Here is a 17,218-nt window from a genome sequence, read left to right on the forward strand (position 1 = left end):
TTCATGTCTTCTCCATTGTCTACAGCAATAACCTCAGCCTGGTAGAGCCTTCATATCCCAGTGTGTCCAGCATTTGTCCTTTACTCCACTTGTCCTTACTGAACACTTGTGTCTTCTGGGTAGTCAGGCACCTATTATAATTGTCATCATTACTGTGTTTCCTTCCTTGCTCTGCATAATACTTTTGAGGGTGTAAACCAGATCATTTTTTTTTTCAGCTGGTTTGGTTTGGTTATCTGTATAGTCTGTTTTTGTGTTGGTCATAGCTGGCTTGCAAGTTGCTCAAAAAGTTTGGGAATTCAATGTTTCGTTATAGTTTCTGCAGGACTATCAACCATGTGATAGTATTTTTAGTACTGGAGGGGATAAAAGCCTTTTATATCATTAATTCCACTTCACAGTAGCTGTAATCCCTCTGAAATCACCTGTTAATGATCATTCAGTGCTTTTACCTACTTCATCACTTTAAGATTGGTGGTAGCCAAATAGGGCCAGCTAGCATTGGTTATTAACCAATTAGTTGAGGATTATTTCTTCATTAATGACCTACTGAGGTTTTTTGTTTCTTCTGTCTTTGTCCTTATTTGTTTTAAATTCAGGTGGAAGGGCGATTATGGAGAAAAAGTACAACATTATTTTCCATCAAATTATGTTGAAGACATGGCATCTGCTAATTCTGCTGAGCTTGAAAGCCAGGTAAGATGCAAGCTTTGCCTGCTGTTTCCCTAGGAGATGCTGCTTGCTGAAAGTAGAAGTCTGGTTAATGGAATAGTGCTATGTACTATTAGCTATACCTGCTATGTTTTAGAGAACACAGGACAGAAAAAATAAGGCATTCTTAGCTGTTCTGTATGCTGCAGGTATGCCCTTTGGTAGGACTTCCCCCACAGATAGGGCTTTTAGGAGATTATGACTGTTTCCTGCTGATGAAAATAATGTCAGGTGAGAGTTTTCAATTAACTTAGGGAAATAATAATATGCCTGAAAGTTATAACTAACTTGCCTTCATAATCACCGCTTTGATATTTGCAAATGGGAAAACTGGATGGACAAACACATGCTTGGAGTCTTTGGAGGAAAATGCATGTATTAAATATGTATTAAATATTTTTATTCTTTCTGATGATTGTAGCTTTAGAACAGGTTTGAAAATGAGCAGTTATTTCAGGATAGAAACTGCACTCCAGGATTTGACTCTCACTTTTGAGATTATGGTCTTTTTCTCAAAATTAGAAATCCTTAAATTTGAAACAGGCTTTTGAACATCACAATGGGCATATCTTCAGTGAAACCGTGGTTGCATTTAATGGTGTGTATTTATTATTTGTTAATTGTCCTGTGCATATTCACTCAAGAGCAAAAGACTGAGGGTCAAATTTAAACCATTATTTTTTTCACAGATTATTGAGGACAATCCATTAGGCTCTCTGTGTCGTGGAATACTGGTGCTCAATATGTACAATGTTGGTATGTATTTTCTGGTGCTTATACATAGACAGCAGAGCCTTTTCTGTTGAATAGTGCTCTTTTCTATTTAGCAGGAAACCTCATGGAACTGATTTATATTAATATATAAATATACATGGAATATGTGAAACAATAATACTAAGTATTATTACAATAACGAGAGCTTTAACGTTAGTTGTTGTGATAGATTAGCAGCCCTGACAACATACTGCAAAATGAAGAACTGCTGTATTTAGTATAAACCTCTTGCTACTGTGTTGCCTAACAGTAAAAATGCCACAAGGGAAACACCAAAAGCCTTTTGTCTTCATTCTGGAACCCAAGAATCCAGAAGATCCAGCTGTTGAGTTTGCAACTGATAAAGTAGAAGAACTATTTGAGTGGTACCAAGGTATTCGTGAGATTACATGGAAAACTGCGGAAGAGGTATCGATAAAAATGTATCTCATGCCTGTTTTTCATAATGTAGTGCTATAAATTTAGAATAGAATCATCATTAGCTGATATACCTTTGAATCTTGCTAAAGCCTGATCCTAGACCCTCTTGCGTGGCTGCTAATCTGTTCATTTTATTGATACAGTGAATCTCGTTCCCTGCGTTTTTGGGGAATGCTATGTAAGTTAGCAGAGCACTAGTCACCAGAAAGTTCTGGTTTTATGTTAACAGGAGTTTGTCAGCAGACAGCACAGCTGTCTGTGTTGCATTCTGCACCTCTGAGGAGAAGTGTATGTAGTAGTACAAAGTAGATACCATTACACCTGATTTCACTGGTACAATCCTAGTATTAAGCAGAAGAAACTCAGATCTCAGGACTGTCCTGCCCAGAGTTGTGAATACACTAGTGAGTATATGTGAAATCTGAGCTGCCTTTGACCTGCTACTCTTGCTCTGAAGTATTAATTTATCTTTCAGTTGTATTTTCTAGTATTTAAAGTCACTATCAGAAAGACTTCATGATAACTATACTTAAGTATACTCTTTCTTTTGTACTTTTATTAACCAGGTCATGTGAATGATGCAGAATGTGTTTTAGTATCGTCTTGACTCATACTGTTCATCCTTCATCTGGAGTGATAATGCTTTGAACGATTCATCAGAATCATATTTTTAGCAAACAAGTTGGTGTCATGAGCAGAGAACTATTAATTCAGCAAGGGTAGAAGCAACAGGAGCTGTTGACATTGTTAGGGAAGGACAGAGCTGGTTCTAATGCCAGGTTTCCATTTATAAATAAAAATGAGAAAAAGAGAAACATGACCTAGAAGAATTGTCTCTAAATGGAATGTTTCTCATGACATATCAATGGCTCTTCAGGAGCTTGGCAGCTTTTTCTCTCTCTGTGCTAACTAGAAGAGCATTAAACAGTCTGCGTTCAAAGATGCTCTAAACTCATTTCTGTCAGTCAGCAGGGCTTTCTCTCAGTGTGGTGTCTTGAAAGTTCATACCCTAGACTGCTGCATGGGGAAGGGAAGAAGAAAAGGAAAAGCCTTTTTTTGACAGTACAGTTAACAGTCTGTGTTTTGGGGAGGCAAAAAGCATACACAATGCTACAAAATCAACACAATGCTACCATGTGATAAAGGCGTTTTATCGGTTTACTTTTGTGTGTGTCCATTGTACACTAAAAATAAAACTATCTATGGGGCTTGGCGTCTCTTTTTAATGCTAACGCTTGCCATGCTCCCAGGGACAGTATTCATTGCTGACTTTCTGTGACTATCACTAGACTTATGTCTAAAGATGGGCTCACAGCATCTGGAAATGTCTTTGTGAGGGAGAGCACTGCTTCCTGTTGAGCAATGTGTGGGAAACGGTGGTGGAGCGCTAAGTATGATGGAGTTCATGCTTGCAATTTTTTTTCCAAGGCTATTTCAAGTCTTAATGCTGCATTCCTCTTTGCTTTCCTTATACTTCAATGTGTATCTCTTTCAGTGACTGCTTCTGGAAACGTATGGCTCCCCAGGCTCTGCTTTTTTCTTCTCTTCAATTCATCCTGTTGAGCGAATTCTTTTGGAAGGCTTCTTAATTACTACTGTTTTATAAGCTGTTGTACCAAAGCTGTATGTGACTCTTCTGACATGTTCTATTCTGCAATCGCTTCTTGCATCTGAAAAGCCTCCTGCCAAAAATATCTTCACTCGATACAAGTGTCACTTTTGCTCAGCTTCCATTGCAGGTACTTGTAAATATGGAGATAGATGGTGGCTTATTACTGATGACGACTATATGATTTCACATACTGATTACACATACTGCCACACTAATATTGCTGGTTTGCTGTGCAAATATGGAACTACTGGAACACAAAAAATCATAGCATTTGAATTTAGTCTTTTGGGAGTTACTAGGAAGACTGATCAAGTCCTGATCAAAACTGTAAATAAACAAACTCCCGCTGCCCCAAGCCTTAACAGTGTAGAGTCAAGAACTTAACTAAAATAGGATAGAGTTACTTCCCCCAGAATAACTTTATTGCCAGGTTCCTGGGTAGAACAGGTTCCAGGAAGCGCTCAAATAGTTGCTTATCAAACAAATAAAACCCTTGGATGGTCTATTCTCTGAATTGGATTTTGAAATGTATCACATATTTGCAAGTGTTTAAAGTTTCAAATGTATTAGTCATTTCCTTAGAGTAGACACTGATGTTATGGTACCGTTATACTTACTGTATCTGCAATGTTAAACTTTGTTAAATTTTACAGGAGAACAGGAGGAAGTACTGGGAAAAGAATCAATTAATCGCTATTGAACTATCTGATTTGGTAATCTACTGCAAGCCAACAAGCAAAACCAAGGACAATTTAGGTGATCTTCTTTAACATTACATCTAAATTCTACCTTCTTATCTCTATAGATGTTAGTTCATTTGTTGAGTTGTCAGTTAGCTCATTTTTAATGAGCTGTCAGTGTGGTTGAGCCAGTGCAATTAGAGCAATTTTTAGAGGCATTGGCTAACCCTGACTCACCTTTTTTTCTCCCCTTTTACACCCAGAAGAAGATGTCTCATTTAAATGTGTTGTAGTGGTCAGAAGAGCTTTTAGCAATGATGAGATGAAAACATGACTACAGACTTGATCTGCCTTCCTGCCATGAGTGGGGGAAGGACCAGACAGGCAGACGATTTTAACTTTCAGATTTGATATTCAACCAATTTGCTACGTCTACTTTAAACATTGTTTAACTTTTTGCTTTGATATAAAAATTGAGAAAGTATTAGTGGAAATATAGTATACACTGTGACTTCTTTTTTGCTTAATAACCACCTTTTTTTTTTTTCTCCTTACCCTGTGTAGAAAATCCTGATTTCAAAGAAATCCGTTCTTTTGTGGAAACCAAGGCAGAAAGCATTGTTAAGCAAAAACCTGTTGAGTTGTTGAAATACAACCAAAAGGGATTGACACGTGTCTACCCTAAAGGACAGAGAGTTGACTCATCTAACTATGACCCGTTTCGCCTCTGGCTTTGTGGCTCCCAGATGGTGGCTCTGAACTTCCAAACTCCAGGTAATATTCCCTCAAAGAGGAATTTAGTCCCCGCTTCATTTTACTGCTAATGAGCCCCTTTCTGGCCCCTCTGCCATTCCAGTCACTGTGGCTTCTATTTGTTCCTCCCAGCAAGAGGAAAGGTGAAAGAATTAAAGTTTATTTGTGAATGTGTGTGGCTCATCTAATAGAGCAGGTTCCCAGAAAACACTTTCTGAAAGCTGTATCTGCCATCGATGCCAGGGATGTGAGTGGTAGCTGTGTTGTTAATGCAGCTGGCAGATGAAGAAGTCATCAAACATAAGCTGCAGTTTAAAAGTGCATCTGTGCTGTCTTCAGCAAAGACATTGAATAATGAAAGCTGAGGATCAGGGCCAGCACACTGTGCTCTACAAACTCACGCATTTTATGCTAAATCTCAGTTTCCCAGACCACCTCAGTGGCAACTGAAAATGCATTTCCTTGGGCAGTTTATAACCTGTCTGGTGTGACAAAATTTCCCCTTAGCTCTCTGCTGGGGTCTCACCAGTTCAGTGCTCCCCGTATGACCTGTAGAGCTTCTCAGTGACAAGCTAGAGAGCTGTGGTGTCTGGAGTCAAGCAAATAATTCCTGGGCAGAGAAGAACAAACCATTTTCATCAGCTCTGCCTCCAGTTGCCTCTCTTTTTCTGGAGCAGTTATTGCAGGTTGTCCTTAACTTCCTTCAGCAGAACTGAAAAGAAAATTCAGAGAAAAATAAACAAAGCAGTTTCTGCTCCACTTTTAACTTCCCTAATTCAAGTTTTGTTCTCCTTTTGTTCTTTAGCTCTTTACGGAAGCAGCTTACAAGCTTTTCCCCTTAGTCTGCTTCATATTTTCTGTGCAGGGCTTAAAGCTATATTTGTGCATTCCTCCCATAGTTGCCCTCTATTTAAGTTTTCTATAGTTTTTTTTTTTTTTTTCTAAACAGTTCTCCTTCTTTAAAATTTCTTCTTTTCTAGCTTGTCTGTGAGACAGACAAACCTTTTAGAGGTAACGAATGGGCAAGTTTCACCTTTATCTCTTTGTGAGAAACAGGCAAAGATATTCACAGTAAGGTTCCAGATATATGAGCAGTTCAACTGCAGAGAAAACTCTACACAGTTTTCTTAGGAGCAAAGAACTCTGTGTTTAGGAAACCAGTTATGAATGGAGATACATTTATCAGGATTAAAACTGGTGAGAAAAGGCCTGTCGTGATGAGCTATTGAGGGGAACTGAATCTTGTCCAGCTCTGAGAAAATGGTGACCAGAAGGAATGATGTGGAGGAGCCATTAGTCTTTAGATACTTTCTTTAGATTTATTTAAATGGTCTGTCTGTTCTGACTGCTTTACTCTCTCCCTAGATAAATACATGCAATTGAACCATGCCTTGTTTTCGCTTAATGGACGAACTGGCTATGTTCTGCAGCCAGAGAGCATGAGAAATGAAGAATACGACCCAATGCCAAATGAATCGAGGAGGAAATTGCAGATGATTATGACAGTGAGGGTAAATCTCTTTTGTAAATTATGTTTTTTTGCAAGTTATAAATATCTATAAATCTAAAAATAAAGCTATTATTTTTCAGAGCAAAATCTGACAGATTGTCAAAACATTGGTTTTAAATGTCAGAGTATTTGAGAATAAGACTAGTTCCTGAAAGGAAACATATATCTTTATCATACTAATAAAACACATGGTATAGGACTGAAAACATGGTACTGGGATGATTTTATATAATGAATAATAAAAATTCCAGTTCAACTACTTGCATTCCTGCTCCACCGACTTCTCATTAGAAAGGTGCTATTGGAGATTGGTTAGTGAATGATACTGGTTCAGAGATATGCAATATGATAGATGTTTGTAATGGAAGATGGAAGCTAAGCAGAAAACAATAATAACAATATGAATGGAAGAAAAAGCTTATTTAGTACACTGTGATTTACCAGAATGTCAATCTCATTTTTCATAGGGAGGTGGGACTCATCATCATCATTTGAATCATTTGAAAATTATGCCATATTGTCTTCTAGTGCCAAATGCAAATTGAACTTGCTTCTATTCTCAGTTGCTATTCAGTAAGAGCTGTTTTTTAAAAATACGTTTTCTGAGAAGTGCTGTCAAGAAACAAACCCATTAACTGCTTTTTCACTACAGTTTAGAAAAGAGAAACAGGCTGTAAAAGAAAAGCAGGAGCTCATACAAAAAGTGTGTAGTAAGGGCTGAGGAAGGATTTCAGAACCTATGTTATGAGCCTGCTGTGAAATTGTGCATTGTGTATTAGCATTTGTGAATGAAAGTCAGCAACTGGATCTTAGTACGTGGAGCACGCTTAAACAGTGGGGATATTTTTATTGGTGGCATAGATGGTATGTTTAATACATGCAAAAACTTCTTCACAAGAGGAAATATGTGGGTATTTGTGTGTGTTCTTCTTTAGTTAAAATATTGTTTTTCTAGTGAAATTGCCTCTCAGTTCTTTGAGCTACTTTCTGTGCAGGAATAAGGGTAATGAGCTTCCTTCAGACACAGTTATAATTACTGCTGCTCTTGCAGGTTTTAGGGGCTCGTCATCTTCCTAAGCCTGGCAGAAGTATTGCTTGTCCCTTTGTAGAGGTAGAAATTTATGGGGCTGAATACGATAATAACAAATTCAAGACAACAGTTGTGAGTGAGTATCTGCAGTTTTCTGTGTTGTGGGGATATGGTTATATGGTTGAGTATGAATTTATGTTGTCTGTAACTGGACAACAAACTATACAGGGAGAAACATGGTGACTGCTGTACTTGACTGTCTGTCATACAGTATTATTATGTTGCTTGTCTTAGGGCTGGCTAATTTGAGAAGCTTCAATGTATATCAAGTTCAGAGAAAAACAGTTATGGTTCAAAAAAGCTGCAATTCTGTAACAATTTTGGCTATATGTGAGTTTGTGTAATTTGCATATTCTTAAAAATGCTCTTTTGAAAACATCTTCAACACTGCGGGTTGTTTCTCAAGACTCTGCTTCAAATGGATTAAAATGCCATGAGATTCAGACTGTGCTGTTTAAGTGGTCTGGGATATGATCCTATGATTCTGTATACTCTGGTGAAGACAGAGTGAGAACAAAATGCTCGTTGTAGCTATTGAGAACTTCAGAGAAGAGAACTATCATTTCAGATATTTTGTGGGGAGACACAGACTTCCTGATTGTATTACACACACCAAAATACTCAGTGCTTCATAAATAAATACGAAAATTCAGCTACCGTGCATTTATCTTTCCAATATATTTCATGCTTATACACCGATATGAAGTGTGTCATGAATGAGTAATGAATTAGCTTTTTACAATTACATATCCAAGAAGGCTTTGTATATTTAAATATAAATAGTAGCTTTTCTTCATGGATTTCCATCTCTGCCATCTCGTTCCATCCACTGCCCCGCAACAAATAAACACAAATCTCTTGAAGCAAGATTTCAACATCAGAAAGAGAAATAGGATTTGAGGACCTTTATATCCCCAGAAAATTTCCTGAGATATATACCCATATATGAATTAAATTGAAATATTGCTTCATATTGAAAATGTTTCCTTTTCATTACAGATGACAATGGCCTTAATCCCGTCTGGGTACCCTGTCCAGAACAGGTGAAATTTGAAATTTATGATCCAAATCTGGCGTTTCTGCGCTTTGTTGTTTATGAGGAAGATATGTTCAGTGATCCCAATTTCCTAGCACATGCCACTTTTCCCATCAAAGGAATCAAATCAGGTAAAGATCGGTAGATAAAATAACAGGTCAAATCAGAAAGATGCCTTTTAGCATTATTGTATTGCAGTTTCGCTCTCAGTAGTAGCTGTAGTGTGCAAGAATACAAACATGCTCCTTTGACCTGAGCGCCTTTAATCCGTTGTTTGTTACGATACTGGCTGTGTTGTGTGTAAGCATTTAAAATCCCTCTCCAAGCCTGTCCTGAAATTTCTTCATTGACTTCATTGATCTGAAGGTGGAAGGTTCCAGTAAGGGACAGCTGTCCTTTCTTTTACCACTTTGTGATCTACTTCAGACAAAACCAAGATCAGTATTTTGATATCATTGTTATCTCCTTACTTTGACTGCCATATCTTTAACTCTTTTAACCATGGATTTCATTTGAGCAAAGGGGCTCTGTAAATCTGAGTAAAATCTGGGAAGACTCTTTTTTATAATTTGATGTTTTATTAATTGCCTTAGATGTGGACTCCGAATAGTTCTCCGAATTTTCTCTGTACCTATCTTTAGTTTTCAAGCACATATGAAATGATGTGTTTCTCAGTGTTGCATTTCTACTTCCCTGCAGTCACTAGGGTGTAGTCAGCTCTCAGCAGCACCACAACTGAGCAGTGAAGAATCTTGCAGCGTTTCTGTGCCTGCAGATAATCCTCTGTCTTTACTCTGATTGTCCTTTTTACATGATTTCTTCAGGTTTTAGATCTGTCCCTCTCAAGAATGGCTATAGTGAAGATATAGAGCTGGCCTCACTTCTGGTACACTGTGAAATGCAACAAGTTCTGGTGAGAACCACTAGTTTGTTTTGCTTAGAACATGGTATTTGTTTATGTGGATATCGGAATATGAGAATTTAGTTTTCTGTGTCTGATATATTGACATCTGACAATGTGTTCTTAGGTACCATGGAAAATCAAATTCAGTTTAAATTCAGTTGCTTTCTCTATGAGTGGACAGGTCACTCACTTGTGTGTATTTTTTTTTTTTTTAACAAACACTTCATTCCTTTCACTATTTTCCTGTAACAGCATGATCAGTGATTTATCCTGCAGTGTTAAAGCCCACTGGTGCCAGGCAAAGCTAAGTGAATCCATGCTTTCGCTTATTCACTTCTGAGAATAATCTTTTTTTTTTTTTCTTACTTGCTTTTTTTTTTTCCCTTGTGAGGTCTTATGTAAAAAGAATTCCCCTCAGGAAGAAAAAAATAAACTCATTGTTCCCATTTTCATTAAAAAACAGCAACAAACCAACACAAGAAAGACGCAGAAGTTCTAATCTGCTTCTTTTAAGCCTCTGTAAAACATATCAATGAGGAACTAGTATTTTTAAACATAAAAGGAAAAACTAACAATGCTTCCTTTCTCATAAAGCTAGGCATTTAAGTGGCTGATCTGTGAAGAGCGTTTGTTGATATGTCACTTTAAAGCAGGCTCATTCTCAAAATCTCAATAATATTTTATTTAATCTAACCACTCTGGCATTGAGGCTATAGGATGCGAGTTCAAAGATGCCTCTGGGAAGTCGGAATGATGTGAAATGCCCGTGTGTAATCACAGTGTCTTAGCAGCCATGGGAGCTTCCCTCTGTTGCCTGGAAAGGAGTCACAAAGGCTGGAGGTCCATGTCCTTCAAAAATAACATTTAAATCATTCAGATTCCATAGAGATGAGCCTGATACAGGAAACTAGATAAACATATATATATATATATTTTTTTTTTGGTGTGTGTGTGTTGCTACCTATGAGAAAACTGATAATTCACCATTGCCTGACATGATGAGCATGGGTATCACTTGCAGGTACATTGCAGATCCCTCCTGCCTCCGTTTTGCTTCAGAAATTCAGCTCGTTATTTGCCTGGGGCAGGAGTGCCTCTCAGAGCGTTCGTAGCAGCAGTGAATCTCCCAGTCTGCCAGCAGCAAGTCCTCCTCACAGTAGCACATCTCACACTCTCCAAGTCCCTTCTGCTTATTAAAGCAGATGAAGATGCAGCACAGCTCTGTTTTTACAATGTCTGACATTCTGGGTGGTAAAGCAGTAGCAAGAGAACTTCAAAGTTTTTTGCTTTTGTTTGGCAGTCTGCAGCAAACCAAGTCTAGCCACAGTAAATCAACTTTTAAAACCTTTGCCAGATCCTTTGAGAAGCATCAGAAAAGATCAAGGCTTTATCCATCTGTTCTTCCACCCTGTTTTAAATTATGATCCTCCTTAAAATGGTATAATTTAATAAGAGGCCTGTTTATATAGAAAGTCTTCTGCATACTTTTGAAGATAAAATAGAAAATTATAAAGAGGATTACAGATAGCTGTGGAATTTCTGAAAAGCAAGAATATTATAAATGTAAGCATCAATGTGTGTGAATTATCATGTCAGGCCTTTAACAGTCCCTGTTCAAATTAACCACAGCCTTTCTGTAGTACAGAATGTAGAAATTGGAGCTCACTGAAGTTGTTGAGACATTTAGAAGCATGTTTTATTTGCTTGAAAATGGATTTTCTTGCTTTGGGAAGCATGTGTATCTTTATTTAGCATTTTCTGATTACAGTCAGCTTTGAAAGTAGGTCTGTTTTTAACCTAAAGATTGAAGTGGGCATTCTTAAGTGGAGTGTTAGCCAAGCTTTGTGGATACATTTATCTACAAGAAAAAATAATAATATTTAGGCATATTGATTGTGTGTACAACTTGGTAGTTGGCAATCTGTTTATTCCCTTTGTGATTTAGGAAAGCAAAGCTTTAAAAATATATATATTTATCCTAATCTAGCATAGAACTGAAGCTGTATTTGCAACTCCTCCAACCCACATCAGGGACTTGTAGGAAAATCTTTTGTGAGCAACAAGAAGAGTGGGGGAAGGATCTTCATTCCCAAACTGAAGCTTTTGGGCATGTTGCTAGGCCTGCCTGTTTTCCTAGGTCTGGACTGAATGCTGAAAGAGGAATGCTTATTGGTATGCCATCTCTGAAAGTGTTTAGGTTTATTATATATATTGATCGCGTGTCATTTCTTGTAGGATGAGTATCTTGTTTTGCTACTGATGTGAAAATTAAGACTGCAGTCCTGCCAATTTTCTTAGCCATTAGTAACTCTATAGAGGAAACTGCTTGAGTATCCAAAGCTTTGAAGCATTAAAAAAAATATAAATCATAAAAGGAATCTTAGTGATTATTTTATGTTTGTGGATAATTTAGAGAGATTTTTTCTACAATGGGCAGTATACAAGAACAGAAATTGAGTGCTGCAAATTAATCTTCAAATAAGTCAATTCTTCTGCAAGTATTAAATAGCCATAGCTCTGCTGAAGTAAAGGATCTGCCCTTCCTTACTGATCAGCTGAGCACTTGCTGGTGTTAGAGGGCCCATTTGCTTGTCCATATTCTCACCTTTAATCAAGATTTCAAAAGGAAAGCACTGGAATTGGCAGTATGTGACCTAATGCGGAAATATGATGGAACAGTCAAAAATTACTTTTTTAAATATATATTTTTAAACTGTCACAATATGATGGCCCAGCATGATACATTATTTGCTGTCCTTTCCTCAACATGCAGATATACTTTACTAGGCAAAATAAAGACTCATCCAGTGTATGTCTCTAGACATACACTCTGCTCATGATTCATGCTATAATGTACCTCCCATCCCTGCTAGATGCTGTGGCTGGTAATATGGTAGGACTGAGTTTTATTTTTTTCAGTTATTTCTTAGTTGGTTACTTTGTTTACAGAAACATTTTATAATACAACGTAATGTGTTCAGGAAGGAAAAAATCTTCAAAATGAAACAGAATCAGCACAATTTTGGGAAATGTGTTTTACAAGTTATGTTGATTTCCAATATTCTTTTTGAAGGAAAGTGAAGAAGAGCTTTATTCCTCATGTCGGCAACTTCGAAAGCGCCAAGAGGAACTTAATAACCAGCTGTTCCTTTATGACACCCATCTGAATTTAAGGAATCCAAACAGAGATGCTATATTAAAAGAATTCAATGTAAATGATCACAAATTACAGATATACCAAGAGACGTGCAACCGAAGGTAGGTTGATACCTGCCACCTTATGACCAGGTGTGCAGGAGACAGGAGCTTTTCCTGAACCAGGAAGAGGTCTCGAACAGTTCTTTAATCCTTCTGTAGCCTTTGGATTATGCTGGGAGGAAAACTTTTCTTTAAATGCTTTTTTTTTTTTTTTAATATGCTGATTGGCTGCATGAGTTGTCACTGGCTAATTCACAATTCTTGGGGAAAGATGACACGATGCAGATGCATTATTTGCTGTTATATCTAAAGGAACTGAGCTTGGTATACTGTTTCTCTCCTAGAAATGCCTTGTAGATTTGACTTTTTTCTTTTCTTTTCTCTTAAGATTAAAGGAGAAGAAAGTCAGCAATAGCAAATTCTACTCTTAGAGCAATCGCTTTTTGAGCATGTTTTATGGAGCAATTCGGGAAGAGACACTGATTTGTCCTGGATACCCTACTCAGTGAAGGTCTCAGCAGGATGAATGAATAGAAGAGGAGGAAGATGGGTTTCCTTAATAATTTCTTGTTATGAGAAAAACTGTTTTTACTTCTCATTCCTAATAATTTATATTCTGTACAAAGCACCCTCTGTCCAGGCCAGATTTTCTGTGTATTTGCATCCACCATTGCAACTTTAGAGTCATGAGGAAAATAACAGCAAGATGTTTAAAAGCTGAGGATGTGTGTTTGGCTGTATGTATCTGCATAAACCTCTTATCCATACCTGAAGTACAAGTATAAATCATCTACTGTATTTTTGTACACAGTTTTAAGATATTCACAACAATTTGTATGCGTGGAATCACATCACTTTAACAACCTGGCTCCTTAGGATTAACTGGTAGCGAGTTTTTAATTTATTAAATGCTATAATAGCACTTTTACACCAGCATTGTCATGTATGTTACAGTAGCCAAGGCAGCAGATTGTACCTCTGACACTGTACATAACATTTTGGGCAGCTAAAAGCTCATACTGTATTATTTCTTGTTAAAAGTTTTCTTCTGCGTTTTTGAAAAACCAATGAATGTGTTAATTTTGTTAAACCAAATATCCTCTGAGAGTGTAGTTGTGTTTTTCCTGTTGAATGGTTTAAGATATGCGAACTCGCATTGTATTACATGAAACTTCAGGGCAGTGGAAGAAAAAGGTTTTAATATGTGTGCTAGGAGCCCTCTATTTGCTGAAAAGAGTATTTCAAACTCTGAAAAGATTTATTTTGGTATAGCATCATCTCACAAATACTTTCAGCTCCCAATGTGCTTAGAAGTGGATTTTTAACGAACTGTCCCTTTTTAATCTTGCAATCCTGTGTAGATGATAGTATCAAATGTCAGAGTTTTCCCAAAAGGTATCTAATTCAAGAATGATTCTGTGCACAAATCTGGAGGTACATCACTTCTATGGCTTTAGTCAAAAAAAGGCATTGATGGCAAACGGAAAACCTGCTGGATTAGCAAGTTTGCTTTCCTGCAAGAGCAAAACTGAAGTCTTTGGATGACACGTCTGGAGTCTGATGTCCTGCTATGTGTACGCATTGGTTCCTCATGCTAGCAGTACGTCCTCAATATGAAACTCCTAGTTGCCTTTTTTCTACACGGGAGGAGTTTTGCTGCCTGCGTGTTTGACTTTGCCTTTTGAAAGGCTGCAGACAAGGTGAGTTCTTAAGCCGAAGTGACAGCCTGAGGCAAAAAATGTTGCGTCCGTCCGTACGCTGCAGGGTCTGTGATCACAGGGGGACTTGTTCCCTGGTGAAGCCACCTCAGCATTTTCAGTTTCTCTGGCTCTCCACACACTTGCCCGTTTCCAGGTGCACTTAATTGATGCCGTTGTGCATTAGCAGAGGATGGTTCAGGAAACCCCCCTGAGGTTTTAGTTATTCTGAAAAGACAAGTTTTGTCTTGCTTATCTGGAGAGGAAAGTGCTGTGTTAGCGTGGCTCAAAATGGGGAGGTTTCTGTAATGTTATATTTGGAAGCAAAAAAAAACTGCACTGGCTGTTTTGTTGACTTGCAGGTGATGGGCAAGGCCACGTAGTAACATTCTGCTTTTCTTACATTCTGTTTTAACTCCTGTTACTGGAAAAACCACTTCTGACTTCTTTATTGGGGCAGACGTCGTAACTTTTTTTCATAGCACTTGAGACTGCTTTAATATGAAAATAGATTTGAATGTGTCCACTAATTTTATAATCTATGAAAAAAATTCCTTTTGTTTTTGAAGTTAACTAAATTATGTTCTTGGAAACAGTTTTAAATTTGTAAAATATTTTTAATATGTAATTTTTGCTAGCAGTGATGTGAACCATGTCATATGCTTCCTTGTTTAAGCATTGCTCACTGAATCTTACAATTTAAAATCACCAGTGATTTCAGCTACTATGAGTGAGTTCTTAACTGATGAGTGGTCTGGAACTGTTCTCCTAGAGGAGAAGGTGTTACATGTTTTAAAGATGAACTGACTTAATTATTGTTTTCATAGAAATCATTATTATTACACTTCATCTGGGTAAAAAACAGGCATGGAGGAAGGAAAAAGCCTGAAGATCACATATAACCCGCAACTCCTGATGTACCTTGTTCAGTAACAAGTGGCTATTAACTTCTGCTCTAGTGAGTATCAGATTTGTATCAACTTAATAAAGCCTGAACAGGGCAAAGATGAAGTTTTTAACAGTTTGGAAGAATAATAGTCTTGATGTTCACCATAAATTATACTGGTGTGTTTTCTGCCTGTGAGGTTGCCTTAATTGCATGGACAATAGTGCTGCGGACTGAATCCACACTATGCTCATGCAGTGAATTTTAACGTTTGAAATCTTGTGAACATTTTTTTCACCAATGCAACTGTAATTCTCTCTGTTGTGGGCATTTTTGTTTAAAAAAAAGTTTTACGGTTTTAAACTAACCTTCCTGATTGCAAGATAACTAATGCTGGCTCACTATCTTTGAAATCTCCAAGCCAGCTGTGAACGAATGCAGTGTTCTGAAGTACAGTTCTTTTGCTGTCTTTCAGTGCCAGCGTTTCCACGTGCTGTCTAACTAGCTGACTTTGTTCCTGACTGAAAGTCCATTTGCTTCATTAGAAACAGAGTTTAAATATAATGAAAATCATCCTTCTGAATCAGTCAAGAGCCAAGATATTCGTTTCTTCCGTAACGGCATTTATAAACAAGCACAGTTAGTGCTTGTTAGCACTAGTTTTAGAAGAATTTAAAGCCCAGTTCTATTCATTGCTAATCTAAATTCTTACATACTGGTCCAACAAAATGGAGAATCGTGAACTGACCTAAAGAAAGCAGAAGTAGCTTGCTTAACACTTGTGCATTCCTGTATTGTAATTTAGCCCCTAAATCTTGTACAGTATTTATAAACTAGAAGGGCCTAAGACCATTCTCTGTGAAGATCACAGGACAGTTCTGACTGGGTCACTTAGAAAATGACTTAGTGACTTGGACTGTAGAAAACCAGTCTACTTTATGGGTGATTGATACTTAAACCATAAAAATAAACACAACCATATATACATTTAAAGTATTAGCTGTACATATCTGGCAAATGTTATGTTTACATTGATAAGCAGCTGTCAGAATCCTTATGCTGTTCACTTTAAACATCAGTATCACTCACAGAGAGATATATCAATTGTTGAATAATTTGAAGTAGTAAAAATTGAAGCTGAGCTGTATTTACAATTCTGCTTTTTCATTTTTTAGATGAATATCGAGTAATTTCTCTTTCAGGAAAACAAGTAATATGTTAAACTTTAGGAACAGACATAACACTTGAATTAATTGCCTTAATTTACACAGCAGCTCAAGCAATAACGTTAACAAATAAAAAAGGAGGAGAAAGAATTCATATTGTAAAAGGCCTAAAAGGGAGCCGTGGCTATCTGTGTACGTTTTCAAGCCATTTAAAAATATCTTAAGCCACACATTTCCTGTTTTCATTTTCATTACATCTCCTGTAGGCAGGACTCTGCTTTTTTTTAACTAGATGGAGCTGAATGGCAAATTATTACTGAATATACCCTTGATTTGGTCTGCGAGAGCCAGCGGCAAACTGCTGCTTATTTGTATCTCCAAATTAGCCCAAATTTAGTACTCTGTGCATGAGCAAAAGTCATGAGTGCTTAGTACAAACAATGGCTGCGGTTTTCACTGTTCTGTCCTTGACTGGACGGCTTGAAAAGCTTCGTGTGTTGTGGTCAGCTTCTGCGGAAGGATGAACTGGTTTTTGTTGGGGGAAGGAAGGTGAGAAAAATGCATTTCTTTTCATGTTGTGCACGTGGGCAAGAGGGCAGTTTCTGTTGCTATGTTGGTCTCTATCCCAGCTGCAGCACGGCAGCAACACCCGTGCACAGGACAGTGCTACTGGCACGGCCTTTTGAGCGAAGCAGGAATGGCCAGAGCTGTTGGCTTGTGTGTTTGTTTCCCTTTTGTCCCTCCCCAGAGCTGTGTGCATCCCGCCGAGCTTTGCAGACTG

The 17,218-nt window shown here is 37.6% G+C and overlaps 1 protein-coding gene across 1 annotated transcript in view; it reads left to right on the forward strand.

Moving 5' to 3' along the window:
- Positions 1-13,341, forward strand: part of PLCG2 (phospholipase C gamma 2) — a 49,018-nt gene extending 35,677 nt beyond the window's left edge. Inside the window, exons 22-32 of the mRNA XM_088529069.1 lie at positions 600-696; positions 1,401-1,467; positions 1,736-1,893; positions 4,171-4,273; positions 4,762-4,971; positions 6,316-6,461; positions 7,512-7,626; positions 8,550-8,717; positions 9,411-9,499; positions 12,564-12,748; positions 13,077-13,341. Coding sequence (XP_088385195.1) covers positions 600-696; positions 1,401-1,467; positions 1,736-1,893; positions 4,171-4,273; positions 4,762-4,971; positions 6,316-6,461; positions 7,512-7,626; positions 8,550-8,717; positions 9,411-9,499; positions 12,564-12,748; positions 13,077-13,119 — 1,381 coding nt within the window. The 3' untranslated portion in view covers positions 13,120-13,341. The remainder of the gene's footprint in view (positions 1-599; positions 697-1,400; positions 1,468-1,735; positions 1,894-4,170; positions 4,274-4,761; positions 4,972-6,315; positions 6,462-7,511; positions 7,627-8,549; positions 8,718-9,410; positions 9,500-12,563; positions 12,749-13,076) is intronic.
- Positions 13,342-17,218: the final 3,877 nt, after the last annotated feature.

The sequence above is a fragment of the Tinamus guttatus genome, unplaced genomic scaffold (genome assembly GCF_059628265.1).
Source record: "Tinamus guttatus ecotype Peru unplaced genomic scaffold, ASM5962826v1 Tinamus_guttatus_pri_ptg000323l, whole genome shotgun sequence".
In the NCBI taxonomy this organism is placed as follows: domain Eukaryota; kingdom Metazoa; phylum Chordata; class Aves; order Tinamiformes; family Tinamidae; genus Tinamus; species Tinamus guttatus.